Source organism: Pleurodeles waltl, chromosome 5 (assembly GCF_031143425.1).
Source record: "Pleurodeles waltl isolate 20211129_DDA chromosome 5, aPleWal1.hap1.20221129, whole genome shotgun sequence".
Classification (NCBI taxonomy): Eukaryota; Metazoa; Chordata; class Amphibia; order Caudata; family Salamandridae; genus Pleurodeles; species Pleurodeles waltl.
Genome location: NC_090444.1, coordinates 1,801,181,495 through 1,801,208,732, shown reverse-complemented (window position 1 = coordinate 1,801,208,732; position 27,238 = coordinate 1,801,181,495). Strand labels below are relative to the sequence as shown.

General features: G+C 48.2%; 1 protein-coding gene across 2 annotated transcripts in view; it reads left to right on the top strand.

Moving 5' to 3' along the window:
* The window catches only part of LOC138296808 (exportin-5-like), a 1,097,230-nt gene that overhangs the window by 302,832 nt on the left and 767,160 nt on the right, over positions 1-27,238 (top strand). For both annotated transcript variants that reach the window (XM_069236256.1, XM_069236254.1), the window contains exon 10: positions 6,626-6,697. In XM_069236256.1, the coding sequence (XP_069092357.1) occupies positions 6,626-6,697 (72 nt within the window). The remainder of the gene's footprint in view (positions 1-6,625; positions 6,698-27,238) is intronic.

Here is a 27,238-nt window from a genome sequence, read left to right as displayed (position 1 = left end):
TCCCTAAATAGCCCTAAGAGGGGGTTTGGTCACTTTGCATGGTGACCACCTATCAGAGGGAGGGGGTCACTGACGTCACCTGCCTGACCTGGCCACTCAGATGCTTTCAGGGGCCTCTGTACATCTTGGCTTCAAGATGGCAGAATCGAGTGGCCATATGGAGGAGCTCTCGGCACTACCACTGGGGTCACTCCCCTTTCCTTTGTCCAGTTTCGCGCCATAGCAGGGACTTGGGGGTCCCTGGACTGGTGCAAACCGGTTTATGCAAGGAGGGTGCCAAATTTGCCCTTCAAAGAAAACTGTTGGCTTGGGGAGGCTACCCCTCCCCAGCCTTGTAACATCTAGTTCCAAAGAGAGAAGGTGTTGCCCCCCTCTCCCAAAGGAAATCCTTTGTTCTGCCTTCCTCGGCTTGAGCTGGTCAAGCAGCAGGGGGGGCAAAACCTGTCTGTGGGGTGGCAGCAGCGCAGGATGCCCTGAAAACCCTAGAAGACTGGTAGGACAAATGCCAGAGTTCCTCTAAGGAGCCCCAAGAGTGCCTGGAATCATACAACCAATACTGGCATTAGTATTGGGGTATGATTCCAACATGTTTGATACCAAACATGCCTAGGTTCGGAGTTACCATTACAGGGAGTGCAGAATTATTAGGCAAATGAGTATTTTGACCACATCATCCTCTTTATGCATGTTGTCTTACTCCAAGCTGTATAGGCTCGAAAGCCTACTACCAATTAAGCATATTAGGTGATGTGCATCTCTGTAATGAGAAGGGGTGTGGTCTAATGACATCAACACCCTATATCAGGTGTGCATAATTATTAGGCATCTTCCTTTCCTTTGGCAAAATGGGTCAAAAGAAGGACTTGACAGGCTCAGAAAAGTCAAAAATAGTGAGATATCTTGCAGAGGGATGCAGCACTCTTAAAATTGCAAAGCTTCTGAAGCGTGATCATCGAACAATCAAGCGTTTCATTCAAAATAGTCAACAGGGTCGCAAGAAGCGTGTGGAAAAACCAAGGCGCAAAATAACTGCCCATGAACTGAGAAAAGTCAAGCGTGCAGCTGCCACGATGCCACTTGCCACCAGTTTGGCCATATTTCAGAGCTGCAACATCACTGGAGTGCCCAAAAGCACAAGGTGTGCAATACTCAGAGACATGGCCAAGGTAAGAAAGGCTGAAAAACGACCACCACTGAACAAGACACACAAGCTGAAACGTCAAGACTGGGCCAAGAAATATCTCAAGACTGATTTTTCTAAGGTTTTATGGACTAATGAAATGAGAGTGAGTCTTGATGGGCCAGATGGATGGGCCCGTGGCTGGATTGGTAAAGGGCAGAGAGCTCCAGTCCGACTCAGACGCCAGCAAGGTGGAGGTGGAGTACTGGTTTGGGCTGGTATCATCAAAGATGAGCTTGTGGGGCCTTTTCGGGTTGAGGATGGAGTCAAGCTCAACTCCCAGTCCTACTGCCAGTTCCTGGAAGACACCTTCTTCAAGCAGTGGTACAGGAAGAAGTCTGCATCCTTCAAGAAAAACATGATTTTCATGCAGGATAATGCTCCATCACACGCGTCCAAGTACTCCACAGCGTGGCTGGCAAGAAAGGGTATAAAAGAAGGAAATCTAATGACATGGCCTCCTTGTTCACCTGATCTGAACCCCATTAAGAACCTGTAGTCCATCATCAAATGTGAGATTTACAAGGAGGGAAAACAGTACACCTCTCTGAACAGTGTCTGGGAGGCTGTGGTTGCTGCTGCACGCAATGTTGATGGTGAACAGATCAAAACACTGACAGAATCCATGGATGGCAGGCTTTTGAGTGTCCTTGCAAAGAAAGGTGGCTATATTGGTCACTGATTTGTTTTTGTTTTGTTTTTGAATGTCAGAAATGTATATTTGTGAATGTTGAGATGTTATATTGGTTTCACTGGTAATAATAAAGAATTGAAATGGGTATATATTTTTTTTTGTTAAGTTGCCTAATAATTATGCACAGTAATAGTCACCTGCACACACAGATATCCCCCTAACATAGCTAAAACTAAAAACAAACTGAAAACTACTTCCAAAAATATTCAGCTTTGATATTAATGAGTTTTTTGGGTTCATTGAGAACATGGTTGTTGTTCAATAATAAAATTAATCCTCAAAAATACAACTTGCCTAATAATGCTGCACTCCCTGTATGTAGCTGGACCACAGGTAGTGAGTGACCTATGGCCAGGTCATGGGTAAAATGGCTTCCCCGCACTTTTGAAGTCAAGTACATTGGAACTGGAGTTCGTAGGGCCACCTCTGCTCATGCAGGTGTACCCTCAAACACACACGGTCCTGCACCCTACCCTTTGGGCTGGAAAGGCCTACTATAGGGGTGTCTTGCAGTGACCGGTAGAGAAAGGTTGCATGCACCTTTTCACGCACGGTGCAATGGCAGGCCTGCAGACACATTTTGTGTGGGCTCCCCTGGGTGGCATAATACATGCTGCAGCCCATAAGGAACCCCTGGTGTCCCAATTCCATGGGTACCTAATTACCATATACTAGCGACTTATAAGGGGGCAGCAGTATACCAATTGTGGAGTGCACAAAGGTCCAAGGTAACCAAATTTGGATGGAGAGCGCACAATCACTGGGGTCTTGGTTAGCAGAATCACGGTGAACAGTCTAAGCACACTAATAGGCAAAAAGTGTGGCTAACCATGCCAAAAAGAGGGCACTTTCCTACACAGACCTTTGTCCCACAAAGCCCCGCAAGAAAATCAGGAATGGGTCCTTCACGACTATGTGCAAAATATCTTCAGGCTGTGGGGCTCTCTGCACATCGAGTTGTTTGCCACAGCAGGAAACAATAAATGCCACGAATTCGCCTTGAAGTACTTCCGACTAGAGACCCTGGGCAATGCCCCATGGATCGACTGGTGAGGCATATTTCTCTATGCCTTTTCTCCAACCCCTCTGATCCCAGCAGTCCTCCTCAAGCTGTCCCACTCAACAGCGAGACTCGTACTCATAGCTCCGGAGTGGTAAAGTCAGTGGTGGTTCACGGCCCTCCTTTACCACATCTCAAGCTGCCATGCTGTCCAGACCTACTGACGAAGTTTCTAGGCCAGATGGTTCACCCCAATCTCTCCTCTGTGTTTGGCAGCGTGGCTCCTGAGCTAGTGCAGTATGGACACCTAAACCTTCCACAAGACTGCATAGACCTTCTTCAAGAGGCTAAGTGGCTCTCAGCCTGCACAGCTTATGCCTTCAAGTGGAAGAAATTCTGGATTTGGTGTTCTTCCAAGAGCTTAGACACTACATCTCGTCAAGAAGCCACCCTTCCATACCTCCTCTATTTGGCAAAATGTTGCTTAGTTCTTTTCCATGAAGGTTCTTTTGGCTGTTTTTACTCTTCTTCAGAAAATGTCATTCAGAAACCTCTTTTTTTTCAGAATCCCAGTAATAACCAAAGATTTCATTGGGGTGGTAAAAAAGGTCTCCCCCTCCGTTCAGGCGTCCTTCCCACCCCTGAGAGCTTAAAATAGTCATTTCATGTTTAAAGCAAGATCCATTTGATCCTATTCATAAGGCATCTCGACAGCATCTCTCTTGGAAAGCAGTATTCCTCGTAGCGATCACATCAGCTCGTAGGGTTAGCAAAATCCAAGTCTTATGTGCTAACGCACCTTATACAGTTTCCCACTCTAGTAAGGTAGTTCTCAGAGCCAATCCAGAATTTCTTTCCAAAGTTATTTTGGATTTTCATGTCAATCAAATGATTTCTTTGCCAATCTTTTTCCAGAATCCTTATTCTCTATCAGAGAGAATCCTTCATTACCTAGGTGTAAGGAAGATCTTGAAGTTTTAGCCGGACAATACGCGTGACCTGCACAGATGGTACCAACTATTTGTTAGCTATGGGCTGGTCCGTACAGGTTTGGCTACTTCTACCACTGATTCGAATCCTGCATTCGTTTGTGTTACCAAAAGTCAAACAAGCCTTTTTTGGCAAGCCCTAAGACAAGACATAAAAGGGGCAAAGCAGCTACAGCTGCCTTGATGAAAAATGTCCCTATTGCCAGAATTTGTAAAGCAGTTAAATGGCGATCTGTTCACAAATTTACCAAACACTACTGTTTGATCTCTGACGCTCGGGCAGATGCTCAAGCCGAACAAGCCTCCCTCAGAAATGTATTAGCCTAGTCTGAGCATCTCTCCTCTCTCCTTTCCACTGCTATTATTTGGGATGAGCTTGCTATTCTATTCAGATGCTTGTGGCTATCATTGGAGATCCCCTAAGACAGAAGGAATAGTTTCTCACCTGTAACTCCAGTTCTCTCGTTTGGAAAGCTCCATTGAAGTCATAAGCAGACCTCCTTTCTCTCTGGTGGACAGATCAGAGGAAAGTGTGGCATTTACTGATTACTGGAAACTATCGTCAAAAGAACTAAAACAAAGGCCACCTGCTAAGCATGATGGAATACTGATGGTCTCTGTAGCCTTAAAGGCACAGTCACTTTTTAGACTCATAATAGCAGTCTATGGGGCTACACTGTCGTTTTATTCTTCACCACTTACTTTTAGAGAAAACGGTTTGTGAAGATTTTATCTCTGGTGTAAACCATTTACCTCAAATTATACATTCATATGGGTGTTTTAATCCTTTTCTGAGTGCAATCTTGTGGGAAGCTGGCTCTGTATATACTATATCAAAATGAGATATAGGGTGCACAGAGGCTGAAATAGATAATACTAATGCTTTATTTGTGGTAGTGTGGTCGAGCAGTTAGGCTTATCAGAGGGTAGTGCAAAGCATTTGTTGTACACACACAGACAATAGAAGAACAACACACTCAATGACTTAACTCCAGACCAATGGTTTTCATATAGCAAAAATATATTTTCTTAATTTATTTCTAGAACCACAAGATTCAAGTTGCAGGTAAGTACTTCAATAGATTCCTATTCCTAACATATATCAATAGTACTTTGTTTGAAATCGATAAGTAATACAGTTTTTGAAATATTGGCAATCATCGGTTTTAAAAGTTGACAGTGCAATTTAGAAACAGTTCCTTGGGGGAAGAAAAGTTAGTTCGATTTGTCTGTAAGTAAAAAACTTGCAGTTCCAGTCTCTGGGTTTTAGGAAGTCCACTGGTCGGAGTTCAAGTTAACCCCAAACACCTACCTGCATCAACACTGGGCCAGCTGGGTGCAGATGTCAAAGCGGAGCAATTTTAACGCAGGCCCCTATGGAGACAGGGGGTGCTCGGAACCTGGCCTACCTGCACGGAAATACGCAGTACGGCTACACTGTACTTACAATGTCTAAGAATGGACTTAGAAAATTGTAGGGGCATATTGCTCATGCAGCTATGCCCTCACCTGTGGTATTTGTGCACCCTGCCTTGGGCTGTAAGGCCTGCTAGAAGGGTGACTTACCTATGCCACAGGCAGTGGTTTGTGCGCATGGCACCCTGAGAGGGTTGCCATGTTGACTTTGCCTTTTTCTCCCCACCAGCACACAAAAGCTGCAAGGCAGTGTGCATGTGTTTGGTGAGGGGTCCCCAGGGTGGCATAATACGTGCTGCAGCCCTTGGGGACCCTTCCCTGGCCATAGGACCCTTGGTACCAGGGTTACCTTTTACGAGGGACTTAACTGTGTGCCATGGATGTGCCAATTGTGTAAACAAAGGTACAGATTTTGGGAAAGAGCACTGGTTCTGGGGACTGGTTAGCAGGATCCCAGCACACTTTCAATCAAAGCTGGCATCAACATAAGGCAAAAAGTGGTCTGGTAACGATGCCAACAGTGGCACTTTCCTACAGATCTGAGGAATTGCACCACTGTAGCCTGTTTGCCTAGGCTGCATATTATGTCCTTTAAGTGTCTCTACAGGCCTTCCTGAAGTGAGGCGAACATCTACACAGATATTATATAAAGAAGTGTTCCGGGCGTAACTATTCAAATGCTTATGACTTCAACAGAGATTCCCTTATGAGAGAACTGAAGTTGCAGGTAAGAAACGATTCCTTCATGATTATCATTTTCATTTTTTAGCAAAGTTTGATAGCAGTGTTGATTTTTCTGATGGTAGCAATTATGACCTCTTAAGCATAAGAAAAAAAGCAAAACCTAAAGGACTTGTGCAGGCAGCTCCTATATCCCTTCTGATGATGGTGGTGACTGTTGAGCTACTGTGGTAGGTTGTGTAGCCCATTGTATAATTCCCACATAAGTTAGATGTGTATAGAGACTTTTCTAAAAAAAAAAACATGCAAAAATAGATCAGAAGCGAAGTAGTTTTCAATTTTTCCTTAAGGAAAAATAGCATTTAGAAGGTGCTATTTTTCTGAAACAGTCTCTCCACAGACAAATGACATCCATTGTATTCTGTCAATTTCATACACTTTTAAACACTGCCTTGTTTGAGATAAACGTTGCTAGCAATGTTATACAACTGGAAATCCTTATTTGGTAATGCTGAGCAAATGCTGCTGCATACAAAATATTTTAAGTCTGAAACTAATTTTGTAAGTGTTGCTTTCTGTATTAAAACAGTAGGCTACTAAAACGTTTTAAGCTGCATAGAATATATGTCTGACTTTTGTGTGAGTGTGTGAATTTCTTTTTCTAGGGCTCGGACACACCTGCCACATTTGGAAGATACCTAGGTGCCCTACTTGCATTCACAGAGCGCTCCACTCAGGTAAGGAGTAGCACCTTTTTCATAAGTTAGCAGCTTCCGATCTTCTTGTAACTACATAATATAGAAACTCTTGGAATACTCAGAGAAATAATAAACAATATCCATAAAATATGATTACAAACTTATGGTTTACAACTAAGGGACATGATTAGAACAGTGCATTCTCATTTCAGACTGGTTAGCAGGATCCCACTGAACACAGTCAAACACGCTGACAAACAGGCCAAAAGGAGGTAAGTAATAAACTAATTACATACACTAGTAAACAGTAATAGGCATAGAAAAGGTTAGAAAACAGTGCAAATACCAATAAGCAATAGTGACCTTAGGGGGAGACCAAACTATATACAAAAAAAATGGAATGCAAATACAGGACTCCCACCTGGGTTTGTGGAATGTGTACAGGGGAACTAGGGGTACTAGAAAACACCAAAGGTAAGTACCAAAATACCCCTGCGACCAGGAAAGCAGGAAAAAAATGCTGGATTTTCTCCAAACCACCCACAAGGAAGGAAAAGAAGAAAATACACACAGAGAACCAGCGGTGGATTCCTGGAGAGTAATACCTGTGAAGAGAGGGAACCAAGTCCAAAAGTCACAGTGGAGTAGGAGCTACTACCCACCCAGCTGTACTTGCAGGAGTTGGTTGACGGTGATGAAGAACAGGTCAGCACTGCAGTCCTGGAGCCGGAAGAGAATTCCTGATGGATACAGAAGATATCCTGCGCTGCAGTGAAGATTGCAGGCGGGTGTCGGTGCAGGAATTCTGCCAATAAGCCTTGGCACAGGCAATCTCGCTATTGTTGGAAAAGTGGTGCTGCTGGGGACCCGCAAGGTCCAGGAGGACTCTCCCCTGGAGGGGGAGTCATAGGGGACCCTTGGGGTCAGAGTCCACAGAAGTAAAGGCAGCACCCATAGGAGTCCCACAGGACGGGGTCACAGAAGACACAGAAGAAGCCCACGCAGCACTACAGAAAGGGATCCCTTGCAGCAGGAGTACCACGCATCTATGCAGGTGACCACCTATTGGAAGGTGCCTCTGTCACCTGCCTGGCCTTGCCACTCAGATGCTCCCAAAGTTCCCTGCCAACCTTGGATTCAAGATGGCAGAACCCAGGGACCTTCTGGAGGAGCTCTGAGGGTGATGGAAAGGGGAGTGGTCACTCCCCTTTCCATTGTCGTGTCAGAGCATGGACTGGGGGGGTCCCTGAACTGGTGTGGACTGGTTTATGCACAGAGGGCACCAAACGTGCCCTTCAAAGCAAAACCAGTGGGATGGGGAGGCTACCCCTTCCAAGCCAGTCACACCTATTTCCAAAGGGAGAGGGTGTTACCTCCCTCTCCCAAAGGAAATCCCTTGTTCTGCCTTCGTGAGCCTGATCAGATCAAGTCTGAGGTGTGGCAGCATTTTCAGTTGGCCAGAAAAGCCTGTAAGACTGGTGATAGCAGTGCAGATGGTCCTCTAAGGAGCCCCCAGAGTGCATGGAATCATACTTTCAATACTTGCAACAATATTGGGGTAGGATTCCGACATGTTTGATACCAAACATGCTGAGGTTCGGAGCTACCATTATGTAACTGGACACAGGTAAAATGTTTTCCCCGCACTTACGAAGTCTAGGATAATGTTTCACGCAGACTGCAATGGCAGGCCTGCAGAACACTTTGACTAATTGCTGCAACCACAGGGATCCCCTGGAACCCCAATGCCCTGGTACCATATACGAGGGACTTACATGGGGGCACCAGTATGCCAAATGTGGGGTGAAAAAGGTTTCGGCAACCAAATTTAAAAGGATAAAGCATAATCACTGGGGTCCTGGTTAGCAGGATTCCAGTGAACACAGTCAAACACACTGACAAACAGCCAAAAAGTGGGGGGTAACCATGCTAGAAAGAGGCTACTTTCCTACAAAACAATTCCAGGATAACCCTCTCTCACTCAACTCCAAGATGACACAAGCCTTCTACACCTGTGAGAGTGGGCACACCCCTGGGATGTACCCAGCAACATGAGCCACTCCTCCTGGATAACCGGTTCTGCAACTTTTTTTCCTCTCTGGAAGAGCTGCCAGCCTGTATGCTTACAAAAAGGAGCAGCCAGGTGAAGGTGCATTCACCATTTTCTTCAATGAGGTGGTAGCCTCTTTGAAGCTAGGCCATCTGTGGCTACTGCCTGGTAGACATCCTGCTACAGGAGGTCGCACCTCCAACCAGCAATTTTTTTTTCTCTCTTCCTGGGAGCCCTTCCTAGCTGGGGGGTGGGAGGGCAGCATGTTGTCTCGGTGACAACTACTGCAGATAAACTGGAGAGGCTACCAGAAGTTTCGGCAACAAAATGACTTTCAGAAGTCACCTTTGCATTAGAAGTTACCTTACATCAAATTTCCGCAATGAGTCTGTTTAATGTAACAATTGAAGTGACACCTTGGAGAGTAGTAGGTTCAGAGTACATGAAATGGGGGTCTGGATAGCAGTCCCCCGTACACCACAGAGTAAAGACTAGCAGCACCGATCCAAAAGGTTTGGAGGGAGATCATACAAAAAAAGGTCCTTACACAGACACACACTGACTTCCCTTACTGACAGCACCTAACACACCACTCTGACTCACACAGTCCTACCACCACCCACACAACACTCCACACTCACATGGATACTTCTAAACGCCTACTCACTCCCAAACACGTCATGGAAGCTCGGAACCTACTACACAACCACATGTTGGACTTCTGTTTGCCACGGAAATCTGGCTGTGCCCCGTCTGCACCAGACATTGCCACAGCCATCCCCACCAGCTACAAAATCACGAGAAGGCTGACTCCAAAAGCTTGGCGGCAGAATAGCAGTGATCCACCAGAGTGTTATCAACGGTACCACCTCCACGACACCATCCACCAAAATGGAACAAGCTTCATATCACACCTAACTTCATGATGAGCAGCACCTCCATCTACAGACCACCGAGACTGTGCACCATCTTCACCTACACCATTGCAGAGTTTGTTGTACCTCTTGCCCCTGATGCAAGCTACTACAGCTTTTATAGGGACATGAACTTCCACCTGGAAGACCACACTGACCCCAACTCAAAAGCACTCTTTGAAAACCTGTGCCTCACCCAACAAATAAAGGGACCTATCCACGATGCAGGACATCTCCTAGACCTCATCTTCACCACCTTTGAGAAAATCAGTCTGCAATCACACACCAGTGACCTGGGCAGACCACACCCTTGTCAATTTGATAATTCCTGTCTTATTGCAGTGCACATGCATCACCACCAGACCACTGAAATTGTAACACCCTAAGCAAGTTTTTAATTGTTGCTCTCGGCACCCATCATTCCGAACATAGCAACTGCCTCAGGGAACCATCAAGAATTTTAATAATTGGATCAGTGCCTGCACGGACTCCTTGGTCCCCCTCAAGAGCATCAGTGGAAGAAGATCCAAACCCAAAACCCGTTGCTAAAGGGATGAACTAAGGTTAATGCAGCGCCACTGCAAACAACTGCCCAGCAGTGGAGCAGGTGTCAAGAGGAACGCGCTGAGATACCCAGAGTTTCAGACACGTACCCGGAAGGTCATTGCTTAGGCAGGTGCATGCCAAACTGCAAGCCTGGTGTTTGCGGGGAGGGTCCCAATAGGCAGACCCTTAAAAGATATTGACAGAGGTGTTGGGGGTATTTTTGTTTTTGTTGTTTTGTTTGGTTTGACAGTCTTTTCACACTGGTGCCTAATAATGAAGAAGCTGCCCTTAACTACCACAACCCAGATCAAAAGGGTTATTGGTAGACGAAAATAAGGTGTATAAACATATTGGCATTTCTTGTGTTTTGTTCCCCATAAAGTGTTCCCCTTGACCCTTCATCCTCCACCCTCACGTGCACACCATGGTGAGGGGTAACTGGTTTATGAGCTACAGAAAAACACACTAACCTGTCTTACTCTTGTTCTTTTCGAGATTCTTGGCTGGTGTCCTTTTGCCCCAGAACATGAAAGAGAAAAGAGGAAGACCTTAAATCCATGAACTTTAACAATCAAGTAATACATCCAAAACAACCCCAATTGTGTTATCGTTTTTTCATTTATAATAAGGTCAACCCTGACACCTGGGTTTGCAAGTAGTCCCACTAGACACCAGGTGGAAGTAGACCCTGTGCCAGGATACCCTGCTGGATGACGATGTGCTTTACAAATCAGCATAAAATAAGATGAAAATCACACCCCTCCAAAGTCCCTAGTTTCATATCTGATTCCTCAGCTGGTCCTTGTGTGTCTTGAGTTTCCTGGGCTGTCGCCGACTTCTCAGCAGATAATGGCCATCTGTAGAGACTTCTGGTCGCAGATTCCTCACCTTAGAATATTCCCAGTCAGACTGGATCTGGAAAATCTTGAGCAGTACTTCTGCATGCCAGTAGGTGGCGTTGATCGACTCAGTGTTTGCATCATCTGTGCCAGCTTGTGACGTGCAGTGCCTATATAGGTAACACCTCAGCACGCTTAAATCAGTTATTTTCTTTCCGCGCCATTGGTGCAGATCTTTGAGAGCTGTCTTAGTCTGTTTTGGACTTTTTAAAAAAAACATTTTGTCCACCCTTTTTTAGCATTGCTACTACTGTTCATAAGGATGTCCCCTAGAAACCTGCGGGGTATGATCCCTGTGATTTCTGTCACAACATACAATGCCTTTCCCAGTTGCTGCACCATGAATCCAAAGGTGGTTTGGGAGTGGTCCCTGAAGCTTCTGGTTACCCAGTGCTAGTTTACTCTACGACACTCCAGGTCCTGGTAACTCAGAAGGTCCTTGGCCTGTTCGGGAAGCTGTTCCCGGCGCTGATCACAAACATCATTGTTGGGTAAGTCACACAAGAAATCTAAGAAGTTGAAGTGATCTTTGGCTTCACTCCGCTGGTCCAAGTCTTCGGCAGGTCATGGGAACGACAACTCCGATCTAGGCACCTGCTGTCATTAGTCAGCCGAGGAGCCCGAGTCTTGGTCTGCTCTGGATCTCCTTGAATTTGCGAGAGTGACACCCTTCCAGTTGAGAGTTTTATGAAGCCATGAACCCCTATTTGGCCTTGCCGAGCCCTCTGGAGCTTCTTTTGGCCCCACAGGCTCAGCCGGTGTTACCACTGGATTTCTGCCATCGAGTCCGCCTTTTGTGCCATTTGGGTCCTTCGTATCCGTTCCTGGATGCAGATCAACTACAGTTGCAAGACCGTAACCTCCCCTTGATCCCATTCTAGTGATGTAATTCCTGGCGCTTGGGGGCACCGTCTCCATCATTGTGCCGTCCTCTAATATGGAGCCAGACCGGCATAAGCCATAACCCGACCTTCTGAGTTGGAACCACGTCAAACTTCCCCAGGGAAGTAACATTGGGGTAGGATCTGACGATCCTTATGGCTACCCCAACCCCATGGAAGAGCTCTAAGATAACTGGTACGAGAAACGGGCGTATGCCAGTGGTTTGGACACCTCCACAGACACTGGCTTAGTGTCTCTTCCTAATGTGGTTATGGAGGATGGGCATCATTTTCCATGTTGGTGAGGAAGCGGCTGAGGCCCTGTGTAAGGAAATGCCTCCTTGGCATGGTTGCCCCCTGACTTTTTGCCTTTGCTGATGCTATGTTTACAATTGAAAGTGTGCTGAGGCCTGCTAACCAGGCCCCAGCACCAGTGTTCTTTCCCTAACCTGTACTTTTGTATCCACAATTGGCAGACCCTGGCATCCAGATAAGTCCCTTGTAACTGGTACTTCTAGTACCAAGGGCCCTGATGCCAAGGAAGGTCTCTAAGGGCTGCAGCATGTCTTATGCCACCCTGGAGACCTCTCACTCAGCACAGACACACTGCTTGCCAGCTTGTGTGTGCTAGTGAGGACAAAACGAGTAAGTCGACATGGCACTCCCCTCAGGGTGCCATGCCAGCCTCTCACTGCCTATGCAGTATAGGTAAGACACCCCTCTAGCAGGCCTTACAGCCCTAAGGCAGGGTGCACTATACCATAGGTGAGGGTACCAGTGCATGAGCATGGTACCCCTACAGTGTCTAAATAAAACCTTAGACATTGTAAGTGCAGGGTAGCCATAAGAGTATATGGTCTGGGAGTCTGTCAAACACGAACTCCACAGCACCATAATGGCTACACTGAAAACTGGGAAGTTTGGTATCAAACTTCTCAGCACAATAAATGCACACTGATGCCAGTGTACATTTTATTGTAAAATACACCACAGAGGGCACCTTAGAGGTGCCCCCTGAAACTTAACCGACTATCTGTGTAGGCTGACTAGTTTTAGCAGCCTGCCACAAACCTAGACATGTTGCTGGCCCCATGGGGAGAGTGCCTTTGTCACTCTGAGGCCAGTAACAAAGCCTGCACTGGGTGGAGATGCTAACACCTCTCCCAGGCAGGAATTGTCACACCTGGCGGTGAGCCTCAAAGGCTCACCTCCTTTGTGCCAACCCAGCAGGACACCCCAGCTAGTGGAGTTGCCCGCCCCCTCCGGCCAGGCCCCACTTTTGGCGGCAAGGCCGGAGAAGATAATGAGAAAAACAAGGAGGAGTCACTGATCAGTCAGGACAGCCCCTAAGGTGTCCTGAGCTGAGGTGACTCTGACTTTTAGAAATCCTCCATCTTGCAGATGGAGGATTCCCCCAATAGGGTTAGGATTGTGACCCCCTCCCCTTGGGAGGAGGCACAAAGAGGGTGTACCCACCCTCAGGGCTAGTAGCCATTGGCTACTAACCCCCCAGACCTAAACACGCCCTTAAATCTAGTATTTAAGGGCTACCCTGAACCCTAGAAAATTAGATTCCTGCAACTACAAGAAGAAGGACTGCCCAGCTGAAAACCCCTGCAGCGGAAGACCAGAAGACGACAACTGCCTTGGCTCCAGAAACTCACCGGCCTGTCTCCTGCCTTCCAAAGATCCTGCTCCAGCGACGCCTTCCAAAGGGACCAGCGACCTCGACATCCTCTGAGGACTGCCCCTGCTTCGAAAAGACAAGAAACTCCCGAGGACAGCGGACCTGCTCCAAGAAAAGCTGCAACTTCGTTTCCAGCAGCTTTAAAGAACCCTGCAAGCTCCCCGCAAGAAGCGTGAGACTTGCAACACTGCACCCGGCGACCCCGACTCGGCTGGTGGCGATCCAACACCTCAGGAGGGACCCCAGGACTACTCTGATACTGTGAGTACCAAAACCTGTCCCCCCTGAGCCCCCACAGCGCCGCCTGCAGAGGGAAACCCGAGGCTTCCCCTGACCGCGACTCTTCGAACCTAAAGTCCCGACGCCTGGGAGAGACCCTGCACCCGCAGCCCCCAGGACCTGAAGGACCGGACTTTCACTGGAGAAGTGACCCCCAGGAGTCCCTCTCCCTTGCCCAAGTGGAGGTTTCCCCGAGGAATCCCCCCCTTGCCTGCCTGCAGCGCTGAAGAGATCCCGAGATCTCTCATAGACTAACATTGCGAACCCGACGCTTGTTTCTACACTGCACCCGGCCGCCCCCGCGCCGCTGAGGGTGAAATTTCTGTGTGGACCTGTGTCCCCCCGGTGCCCTACAAAACCCCCCTGGTCTGCCCTCCGAAGACGCGGGTACTTACCTGCAAGCAGACCGGAACCGGGGCACCCCCCTTCTCTCCATTCTAGCCTATGTGTTTTGGGCACCACTTTGAACTCTGCACCTGACCGGCCCTGAGCTGCTGGTGTGGTGACTTTGGGGTTGCTCTGAACCCCCAACGGTGGGCTACCTTGGACCAAGAACTGAACCCTGTAAGCGTCCTACTTACCTGGTAAAACTAACAAAAACTTACCTCCCCCAGGAACTGTGAAAATTGCACTGTGTCCACTTTTAAAACAGCTATTTGTCAATAACTTGAAAAGTATACATGCAATTTTGATGATTTGAAGTTCCTAAAGTACTTACCTGCAATACCTTTCGAATGAGATATTACATGTAGAATTTGAACCTGTGGTTCTTAAAATAAACTAAGAAAAGATATTTTTCTATATAAAAACCTATTGGCTGGATTTGTCTCTGAGTGTGTGTACCTCATTTATTGTCTATGTGTATGTACAACAAATGCTTAACACTACTCCTTGGATAAGCCTACTGCTCGACCACACTACCACAAAATAGAGCATTAGTATTATCTATTTTTACCACTATTTTACCTCTAAGGGGAACCCTTGGACTCTGTGCATGCTATTCCTTACTTTGAAATAGCACATACAGAGCCAACTTCCTACATTGGTGGATCAGCGGTGGGGTACAAGACTTTGCATTTGCTGGACTACTCAGCCAATACCTGATCACACGACAAATTCCAAAATTGTCATTAGAAATTGATTTTTGCAATTTGAAAAGTTTTCTAAATTCTTAAAAGACCTGCTAGGGCCTTGTGTTAGATCCTGTTTAGCATTTCTTTTAGAGTTTAAAAGTTTGTAAAAGTTTGAATTAGATTCTAGAACCAGTTGTAGATTCTTAAAAAGTATTCCAACTTTTAGAAGCAAAATGTCTAGCACAGATGTGACTGTGGTGGAACTCGACACCACACCTTACCTCCATCTTAAGATGAGGGAGCTAAGGTCACTCTGTAAAATAAAGAAAATAACAATGGGCCCCAAACCTACCAAAATACAGCTCCAGGAGCTTTTGGCAGAGTTTGAAAAGGCCAACCCCTCTGAGGGTGGCAACTCAGAGGAAGAGGATAGTGACTTGGAGGACAATTCCCCCCTACCAGTCCTATCTAGGGAGAACAGGGTCCCTCAAACCCTGACTCCAAAAATAATAGTCAGAGATGCTGGTTCCCTCACAGGAGAGACCAACACCTCTGAAATCACTGAGGATAGCCCCAGTGAAGAGGACATCCAGTTAGCCAGGATGGCCAAAAGATTGGCTTTGGAAAGACAGATCCTAGCCATAGAGAGGGAAAGACAAGAGATGGGCCTAGGACCCATCAATGGTGGCAGCAACATAAATAGGGTCAGAGATTCTCCTGACATGTTGAAAATCCCTAAAGGGATTGTAACTAAATATGAAGATGGTGATGACATCACCAAATGGTTCACAGCTTTTGAGAGGGCTTGTGTAACCAGAAAAGTGAACAGATCTCACTGGGGTGCTCTCCTTTGGGAAATGTTCACAGGAAAGTGTAGGGATAGACTCCTCACACTCTCTGGACAAGATGCAGAATCTTATGACCTCATGAAGGGTACCCTGATTGAGGGCTTTGGATTCTCCACTGAGGAGTACAGGATTAGGTTCAGGGGGGCTCAAAAATCCTCGAGCCAGACCTGGGTTGACTTTGTTGACTACTCAGTGAAAACACTAGATGGTTGGATTCAAGGCAGTGGTGTAAGTAATTATGATGGGCTGTACAATTTATTTGTGAAAGAACACCTGTTAAGTAATTGTTTCAATGATAAACTGCATCAGCATCTGGTAGACCTAGGACCAATTTCTCCCCAAGAATTGGGAAAGAAGGCGGACCATTGGGTCAAGACAAGGGTGTCCAAGACTTCAACAGGGGGTGACCAAAAGAAAGGGGTCACAAAGACTCCCCAGGGGAAGGGTGATGAGACAACCAAAACTAAAAATAGTCAAGAGTCTTCTACAGGCCCCCAAAAACCTGCACAGGAGGGTGGGCCCAGAGCCTCTTCACAAAACAATGGGTACAAGGGTAAAAACTTTGATCCCAAAAAGGCCTGGTGTCATAGCTGTAAACAGCATGGACACCAAACTGGAGACAAGGCCTGTCCCAAGAAAGGTTCCACTCCAAACTCCCATCCAGGTAACACTGGTATGGCTAGTCTCCAAGTGGGATCAACAGTGTGCCCAGAGCAAATCAGGGTCCACACTGAAGCTACTCTAGTTTCTGAGGGTGGGGTGGATTTAGCCACACTAGCTGTCTGGCCGCCTAACATGCAAAAATACAGACAGCAACTCTTGATTAATGGGACTAGAATAGAGGGCCTGAGGGATACAGGTGCCAGTGTCACCATGGTGACAGAGAAACTGGTTTCCCCTGGCCAATACCTGACTGGAAAAACTTACACAGTCACCAACGCTGACAATCAGAGAAAAGTACATCCCATGGCAATGGTTACTTTAGAATGGGGAGGGGTCAATGGCCTGAAACAGGTGGTGGTCTCCTCAAATATCCCAGTGGACTGTCTGCTTGGAAATGACCTGGAGTCCTCAGCATGGGCTGAGGTAGAACTAAAAACCCATGCAGCAATGCTGGGTATCCCTGAACTGGTGTGTGTGAAAACAAGAGCACAGTGCAAGGCACAGGGTGAACAAGTAGAGCTGGAGTCTGGAAGAAGGGCCCAGCCTACCAAGAGAACAGGAAAGTCAGTTGGGAAACCAACTACAACACAGCAAAAGAAAGGGAACCTCTCTTCTCAGGAAGAAGTTCTGCCCTCTGAGGGAACTGAGCCTTTGGAGCTTGAACCTTACCAGGTTGAGCTCTTAGGCCCAGGGGGACCCTCAAGGGAGGAGCTGTGTAAGGGACAAGAAACCTGTCCCTCTCTTGAAGGCCTTAGGCAGCAAGCTGCTGATGAGTCCAAAGGCAAGAAAAATGGAACGCATAGGGTCTATTGGGAAGATGGACTCCTGTACACTGAGGCCAGAGACCCCAAACCTGGTGCCACTAGGAGAGTGGTAGTGCCTCAGCTGTTCAGGAAGTTCATCCTGACATTGGCCCATGACATTCCCCTTGCTGGACATTTGGGACAAACCAAGACGTGGGAGAGGTTAGTCAACCACTTCTACTGGCCCAATATGTCCAACATGGTTAAGGAGTTTTGCCTCTCCTGCCCCACCTGTCAAGCCAGTGGTAAGACAGGTGGGCATCCAAAGGCCCCCCTCATTCCACTTCCAGTGGTGGGGGTTCCCTTTGAAAGAGTGGGTGTGGACATAGTTGGTCCACTAGAACCTCCCACAGCCTCAGGAAATATGTATATCCTGGTAGTAGTGGATCATGCTACCAGGTATCCTGAAGCTATTCCCCTTAGGTCGACTACTGCCCCTGCAGTAGCCAAGGCCCTCATTGGTATCTTTACCAGAGTGGGTTTCCCTAAGGAGGTGGTGTCTGACAGAGGTACCAACTTCATGTCAGCATACCTAAAACACATGTGGAATGAGTGTGGAGTGACTTATAAATTCACTACACCATACCATCCACAAACTAATGGCTTGGTTGAGAGATTCAACAAGACATTAAAAGGCATGATCATGGGGCTCCCAGAAAAACTCAAAAGGAGATGGGATGTCCTCTTGCCATGTCTGCTTTTCGCTTACAGAGAGGTGCCACAGAAGGGAGTAGGATTCTCACCCTTTGAACTTCTGTTTGGTCATCCTGTAAGGGGACCACTTGCCCTTGTTAAAGAAGGCTGGGAGAGACCTCTCCATGAGCCTAAACAGGACATAGTGGACTATGTACTTGGCCTTCGCTCTAGAATGGCAGAGTACATGGAAAAGGCAACCAAAAACCTTGAGGCCAGCCAACAGCTCCAGAAGTTTTGGTATGACCAAAAGGCTGCACTGGTTGAGTTCCAACCAGGGCAGAAAGTCTGGGTTCTGGAGCCTGTGGCTCCCAGGGCACTCCAGGACAAATGGAGTGGCCCTTACCCAGTGCTAGAAAGGAAGAGCCAGGTCACCTACCTGGTGGACCTGGGCACAAGCAGGAGCCCCAAGAGGGTGATCCATGTGAACCGCCTTAAGCTCTTCCATGACAGGGCTGATGTGAATCTGTTGATGGTAACAGATGAGGATCAGGAGGCAGAGAGTGAACCTCTCCCTGATCTTCTGTCATCAGACCCAAAAGATGGCACAGTAGATGGAGTGATCTACTCAGACACCCTCTCTGGCCAACAGCAAGCTGATTGTAGGAGAGTCCTACAACAGTTTCCTGAACTCTTCTCCTTAACCCCTGGTCAGACACACCTGTGTACCCATGATGTGGACACAGGAGACAGCATGCCTGTCAAAAACAAAATCTTTAGACAGTCTGACCATGTTAAGGAAAGCATCAAGGTGGAAGTCCACAAGATGCTGGAGTTGGGAGTAATTGAGCGCTCTGACAGCCCCTGGGCTAGCCCAGTGGTCTTAGTCCCCAAACCTCACACCAAAGATGGAAAGAAAGAGATGAGGTTTTGTGTGGACTACAGAGGGCTCAATTCTGTCACCAAGACAGATGCTCATCCAATTCCAAGAGCTGATGAGCTCATAGATAAATTAGGTGCTGCCAAATTTTTAAGTACCTTTGACTTGACAGCAGGGTACTGGCAAATAAAAATGGCACCTGGAGCAAAAGAGAAAACAGCATTCTCCACACCTGATGGGCATTATCAGTTTACTGTTATGCCCTTTGGTTTAAAGAATGCCCCTGCCACCTTCCAAAGGTTGGTGAATCAAGTCCTTGCTGGCTTGGAGTCCTTTAGCACAGCTTATCTTGATGATATTGCTGTCTTTAGCTCCACCTGGCAGGATCACCTGGTCCACCTGAAGAAGGTTTTGAAGGCTCTGCAATCTGCAGGCCTCTCTATCAAGGCATCCAAATGCCAGATAGGGCAGGGAACTGTGGTTTACTTGGGCCACCTTGTAGGTGGAGGCCAAGTTCAGCCACTCCAACCCAAGATCCAGACTATTCTGGACTGGGTAGCTCCAAAAACCCAGACTCAAGTCAGGGCATTCCTTGGCTTGACTGGGTATTACAGGAGGTTTGTGAAGGGATATGGATCCATTGTGACAGCCCTCACTGAACTCACCTCCAAGAAAATGCCCAAGAAAGTAAACTGGACTGTGGAATGCCAACAGGCCTTTGACACCCTGAAACAGGCAATGTGCTCAGCACCAGTTCTAAAAGCTCCAGATTATTCTAAGCAGTTCATTGTGCAGACTGATGCCTCTGAACATGGGATAGGGGCAGTTTTGTCCCAAACAAATGATGATGGCCTTGACCAGCCTGTTGCTTTCATTAGCAGGAGGTTACTCCCCAGGGAGCAGCGTTGGAGTGCCATTGAGAGGGAGGCCTTTGCTGTGGTTTGGTCCCTGAAGAAGCTGAGACCATACCTCTTTGGGACTCACTTCCTAGTTCAAACTGACCACAGACCTCTCAAATGGCTGATGCAAATGAAAGGTGAAAATCCTAAACTGTTGAGGTGGTCCATCTCCCTACAGGGAATGGACTTTATAGTGGAACACAGACCTGGGACTGCCCATGCCAATGCAGATGGCCTTTCCAGGTTCTTCCACTTAGAAAATGAAGACTCTCTTGGGAAAGGTTAGTCTCATCCTCTTTCGTTTGGGGGGGGGGTTGTGTAAGGAAATGCCTCCTTGGCATGGTTGCCCCCTGACTTTTTGCCTTTGCTGATGCTATGTTTACAATTGAAAGTGTGCTGAGGCCTGCTAACCAGGCCCCAGCACCAGTGTTCTTTCCCTAACCTGTACTTTTGTATCCACAATTGGCAGACCCTGGCATCCAGATAAGTCCCTTGTAACTGGTACTTCTAGTACCAAGGGCCCTGATGCCAAGGAAGGTCTCTAAGGGCTGCAGCATGTCTTATGCCACCCTGGAGACCTCTCACTCAGCACAGACACACTGCTTGCCAGCTTGTGTGTGCTAGTGAGGACAAAACGAGTAAGTCGACATGGCACTCCCCTCAGGGTGCCATGCCAGCCTCTCACTGCCTATGCAGTATAGGTAAGACACCCCTCTAGCAGGCCTTACAGCCCTAAGGCAGGGTGCACTATACCATAGGTGAGGGTACCAGGGCATGAGCATGGTACCCCTACAGTGTCTAAACAAAACCTTAGACATTGTAAGTGCAGGGTAGCCATAAGAGTATATGGTCTGGGAGTTTGTCAAACACGAACTCCACAGCACCATAATGGCTACACTGAAAACTGGGAAGTTTGGTATCAAACTTCTCAGCACAATAAATGCACACTGATGCCAGTGTACATTTTATTGCAAAATACACCCCAGAGGGCACCTTAGAGGTGCCCCCTGAAACTTAACCGACTGTCTGTGTAGGCTGACTAGTTCCAGCAGCCTGCCACACTAGAGACATGTTGCTGGCCCCATGGGGAGAGTGCCTTTGTCACTCTGAGGCCAGTAACAAAGCCTGCACTGGGTGGAGATGCTAACACCTCCCCCAGGCAGGAGCTGTAACACCTGGCGGTGAGCCTCAAAGGCTCACCCCTTTGTCACAGCCCAGCAGGGCACTCCAGCTTAGTGGAGTTGCCCGCCCCCTCCGGCCACGGCCCCCACTTTTGGCGGCAAGGCTGGAGGGAACAAAGAAAGCAACAAGGAGGAGTCACTGACCAGTCAGGACAGCCCCTAAGGTGTCCTGAGCTGAGGTGACTCTGACTTTTAGAAATCCTCCATCTTGCAGATGGAGGATTCCCCCAATAGGGTTAGGATTGTGACCCCCTCCCCTTGGGAGGAGGCACAAAGAGGGTGTACCCACCCTCAGGGCTAGTAGCCATTGGCTACTAACCCCCCAGACCTAAACACGCCCTTAAATCTAGTATTTAAGGGCTACCCTGAACCCTAGAAAATTAGATTCCTGCAACTACAAGAAGAAGGACTGCCCAGCTGAAAACCCCTGCAGCGGAAGACCAGAAGACGACAACTGCCTTGGCTCCAGAAACTCACCGGCCTGTCTCCTGCCTTCCAAAGATCCTGCTCCAGCGACGCCTTCCAAAGGGACCAGCGACCTCGACATCCTCTGAGGACTGCCCCTGCTTCGAAAAGACAAGAAACTCCCGAGGACAGCGGACCTGCTCCAAGAAAAGCTGCAACTTCGTTTCCAGCAGCTTTAAAGAACCCTGCAAGCTCCCCGCAAGAAGCGTGAGACTTGCAACACTGCACCCGGCGACCCCGACTCGGCTGGTGGCGATCCAACACCTCAGGAGGGACCCCAGGACTACTCTGATACTGTGAGTACCAAAACCTGTCCCCCCTGAGCCCCCACAGCGCCGCCTGCAGAGGGAAACCCGAGGCTTCCCCTGACCGCGACTCTTCGAACCTAAAGTCCCGACGCCTGGGAGAGACCCTGCACCCGCAGCCCCCAGGACCTGAAGGACCGGACTTTCACTGGAGAAGTGACCCCCAGGAGTCCCTCTCCCTTGCCCAAGTGGAGGTTTCCCCGAGGAATCCCCCCCTTGCCTGCCTGCAGCGCTGAAGAGATCCCGAGATCTCTCATAGACTAACATTGCGAACCCGACGCTTGTTTCTACACTGCACCCGGCCGCCCCCGCGCCGCTGAGGGTGAAATTTCTGTGTGGACCTGTGTCCCCCCCGGTGCCCTACAAAACCCCCCTGGTCTGCCCTCCGAAGACGCGGGTACTTACCTGCAAGCAGACCGGAACCGGGGCACCCCCCTTCTCTCCATTCTAGCCTATGTGTTTTGGGCACCACTTTGAACTCTGCACCTGACCGGCCCTGAGCTGCTGGTGTGGTGACTTTGGGGTTGCTCTGAACCCCCAACGGTGGGCTACCTTGGACCAAGAACTGAACCCTGTAAGCGTCCTACTTACCTGGTAAAACTAACAAAAACTTACCTCCCCCAGGAACTGTGAAAATTGCACTAAGTGTCCACTTTTAAAACAGCTATTTGTCAATAACTTGAAAAGTATACATGCAATTTTGATGATTTGAAGTTCCTAAAGTACTTACCTGCAATACCTTTCGAATGAGATATTACATGTAGAATTTGAACCTGTGGTTCTTAAAATAAACTAAGAAAAGATATTTTTCTATATAAAAACCTATTGGCTGGATTTGTCTCTGAGTGTGTGTACCTCATTTATTGTCTATGTGTATGTACAACAAATGCTTAACACTACTCCTTGGATAAGCCTACTGCTCGACCACACTACCACAAAATAGAGCATTAGTATTATCTATTTTTACCACTATTTTACCTCTAAGGGGAACCCTTGGACTCTGTGCATGCTATTCCTTACTTTGAAATAGCACATACAGAGCCAACTTCCTACACCCTGGAACGTAGACTGCCCTTGGAGGCCGTCAAAACGAATAACTAGACAGAGGTGCTTTAGCCAGGAGTTCCCCCTGCCTGAATCTTTAAGCCCTTTTAAGTAAGCCCTCACAGATGTCTCATTCGGGGAATGGGCAAGCCCTGCAAAAGGGCTACTGTGCACAGTATAATTGCCTGCTGCCACAGCCCTGGGGACCCAGATTTCCTCTCCAGCGCTCTACCTTGAAGAGTCTGGTTGTCCTGTCCTCCACATCTAACGTCAATCCTGACGCGCTCCCTACCACATCACCAGATCAGGAATTCAAGGGGCTTGGCCACCTTCAGCAAGAGGATGTTCTCTTCTGCCATCCTTGCATTGCGGTCCATGAACACCACATGCCTCTTGAGCAGGTATTCTCTCACAGTTTGGGATCCGGTTGCGCAGCTACTGCCCATGGTTTCGGAGGAGACCCAAGCCACCCTGACCCAGGCAATTGCTGATGGTAGGTACGCAGCAAAGTTCACCATATGCTGTGGACTTGACGTGACCGACTTGCTAGGCCAGGCGATAACTTTATGAATGGCACTCCAGCGCCACGCCCGACTGAAGTGTACTGGCTTTTTGCTGGATGTCCAGACATCCTTTGTGGACATGCCCATCAATGGCAGTGCCTCTTTGGCAGATTCTGCGCTCAAGTACTTTGACAGCAGGGCCAGTGCCCAGTTGTTGGCACTCTCCGGGGCCCCATGCCAGCCTTTTGTCCTTTCCATGGTTAGAGTACCAGCATCCAACTATTCCCTTCCAGCCACCCAGGCCAGCAAGCTTTCCAGTCTTTTGATGGCTGCTACCATGGCACCCACAAGCTCTGTGAGACCGAAGGCCAGAGGTCTACTCCCTCCCTCCCCAGCGTCTAAACCCTTTGTTTCCCCTTACACAATCACAAGCAACTGGTTGGCAGGAACGGACACCACCTGCCCTGTTAGCAGTCCATAACACTAGACAAATGGGTGCCTCAAATTAAGTGGGTTACATCCTTATAGTCACAGAAACCCTGCTGCCCATGCCACCATCCTCTGACCTGCTGAAGGAGGACCACCTCTCCCTGCTCCATTAGGAAGTGGAGGCACTTTTGGCCAAAGGAGCCGTTGAAAGGGTGCCAACATCAGAAATCGGTCGAGGTTGCTATTGCCACTACTTTCTGGTGCTCAAAAAGGATGGCAGTCTCTGCCCTACACTTGACCTGCACCTTCTCAACTAATTCCTGAAGGAGGAATTCAAGAACAAGGGCATGGCTGGAATGTGAGGACATATTTCTGATTGTGCAAAACCTGGCAAGATCTCTGAATGCCTGGTTGGGCGAACTCAGCCGTCGATGCTTTGTTGATTATGAGCGGTTTGTCCACCCCGAAATGTTGCAAATTCTTTTCCACAATGGGGAAGAATATTGGTGTGATCTGTGACCACAGAGAACACACAATGTCAGCAATGCACGCAGGAGTTCCCAAGGCAGTTGTTCCTTGGAGACACATATCATCTATATTGGACTTCAGACTTCCTGTATTCCTTCCCGCAGATACCACTTTAGCCCGGAATACTGAAGGATATCATGAACAACTGGGCCTAGTCATTCTTGTGGCTCTGGATTTAGGCACTGAGACTATGGTGTCCCAATCTCCTTATCATGAGCAATGGTCCTACGATCAGGCTGCTCTTTTGGGAGGATCTCCTGTAGTAGCACGAGGGCAGATCCTACACCCGACACTGCACATGATCCATCTTCATGCTCGGAGATTGAGAAGTGGTTATTTGACAGTTTTTGAACTCCATTCAGAATTCTTCAATGTAATTCTGGCATCCAGGGGTCCCTCAAAGAAGACAGTATACACCTTCCGTTGAACACAATTGTAGCTTGGTGTACTATCAAGAATGTTGATCCCCTCGCTGCACCTTTGCCCTAAATGTTATTCTTTCTATTGTGAGCCCTGAAATTCTTTGCTTTGGGCATAGTTTAAGGGTATCCTTCGGCCATACTGTTTTTTTTTCTTCTTGCGTTTGCTCGGTCAGCCCTCTGTTCAAGTCATTGGTTGTGACTCCAAAAGTACGCCAACATATGTTTCCTCCAACTCTTAATCAGGTTGAAGGGACATTGTTGATGTGCTCACCCTTTGAGCCTATGCATAATTGCCCTCTGCTTCTCTTGACCATCAAAACAGCCTTTCTACTGCCCATTACATAAGCTAGGAGGGTTAGCAAGGTGCGGGCATTCTGTGTGAAACCTCCTTACACCCCATTTTACCAGACAAACTGGTTCTGAGAGCATGTGCCTCTTATTGCCAAGAGTGGTGACACCCTTCACGTCCTCCAGACCATCACACTGCCATCCTTGTTTGCTCTGCCTCTCCCTACCAAAAAGGAGGAGAGGCATCATCATTATCCTCCTATATTGATTGAACCAAAGGACACCAGATGGATGATTAACTCTTTGTGGGTTCACCTGAGCAAAGAAAGGGAAAGCTGTGCAGAAACTACCATCTTCGAATGGATTGTACTATGTATTAAGACCTGCTTTGCACTGGCCAAGAAGCAAGCCCTGAGGGCTCATTCCACCAGAGTCAAGACTGCGACCGCTTGTGAAGTACCCTTCTTGGACATCTGTTAGGCTGCGACATGGGCATCTCTGTAGACATTTAGCAAGTGCTTCTGCCTGGATATTGATTTCTGTTGTGACAGGCACTTTGCCTGTTCGGTCCTTCAGGACTTTCTTACCATGTGTAGGAAGCTGGCCTTGTGTGTAGTGAGCACCTATTGTGTTATCACCTTGTAGCTGGTCCAGGTATCCCCTATTAGTGAGGTGTAGGCAGTGTCTAGGAAGCCAGGGCTCTCTAGACGTAGCTGTGGATGAGCAGCAGAGACTTATCTATGAGACATGCTAAGACTATGCAATACCACTATAGTCAAACAGCACTTAAACACATGCAAGAACCACACAGTTTAAAATAAATAAATGTACTTTAGTATAGTAACATGTAAGGAAATGCCTCCTTGGCATGGTTACCCCCTGACTTTTTGCCTTTGCTGATGCTGAGTTTTGATTGAAAGTGTGCTTGGGACCCTGCCAACCAGGCCCCAGCACCAGTGTTCTTTCCCTAAACTGTACCTTTGCTTCCACAATTGGCACAGCCCTGGCACTCAGATAAGTCCCTTGTAACTGGTACCCCTGGTACCAAGGGCCTTGATGCCAGGGAAGGTCTCTAAGGGCTGCAGCATGTCTTATGCCACCCTGGGGACCCCTCACTCGGCACATGCACACTGCCTCACAGCTTGTGTGTGCTGGTGGGGAGAAAATGACTAAGTCGACATGGCACTCCCCTCAGAGTGCCATGCCCACCTCACACTGCCTATGGCATAGGTAAGTCACCCCTCTAGCAGGCCTTACAGCCCTAAGGCATGGTGCACTATACCACAGGTGAGGGCATATGTGCATGAGCACTATGCCCCTACAGTATCTGAGCAAAACCTTAGACATTGTAAGTGCAGGGTAGCCATAAAGAGTATATGGTCTGGGAGTTTGTCCAACACAAACTCCACAGTTCCATAATGGCTACACTGAAATCTGGGAAGTTTGGTATCAAACTTCTCAGCACAATAAATGCACACTGATGCCAGTGTGATATTTATTGTAAAATGCACCCAGGGGGCATCTTGGAGATGCCCCCCTGAATAACAGTCCGACTCCTAGTGCTAGGCTGACCAGTATCTGCCAGCCTGTCGCAACCAGACGAGTTTCTGGCCACATGGGGAGAGTGCCTTTGTCACTCTGTGGCGAGGAACAAAGCCTGCACTGGGTGGAGGTGCTTCACACCTCCCCCTGCAGGAACTGTAACACCTGGCGGTGAGCCTCAAAGGCTCTCACCCCCTTTTTTACAGCACCCCAGGGCATCCCAACTAGTGGAGATGCCCGCCCCACTGGCCGCTGCCCCCACTTTTGGCATGAAGGCTGGAGGAGATAATTAGGAAAACAAGGAGGAGTAACCCACCAGTCAGGACAGCCCGTAAGGTGCGCTGAGCTGAGGTGACCCCTGCCTTTAGAAATCCTCCATCTTGAGTTTGGAGGATTCCCCCAATAAGATTAGGGATGTTCTCCCCACCACCCCCCACAGGGAGGAGGCACAAAGAGGGTGTAGCCACCCTCCAGGACAGTAGCCATTGGCTACTGACCTCCCAGACCTAAACACAACCCTAAATCTAGTATTTAGGGCCACCCCAGAACCCAGGAAATCAGATTCCTGCAACCTGAACTACAAAGGAGGACTGCTGACCTACAAGCCGGCAGAGATGACAGACGGACGACGACAACTGCTTTGGCCGCAGCCCTACCGGCATGTCTCCAGAGTCGAAAACCTGCAACCAGTGAACTCTGAAGCCTCAGAGGACTGCCCTGACCCCCATGACCAAGAAACTCCCATGAGCACCGGCTGTGCTCAAAAACAGCTACATTTTTGGAACAAAGGAGCAACTTCCAAAGAATTCACTCTTCCC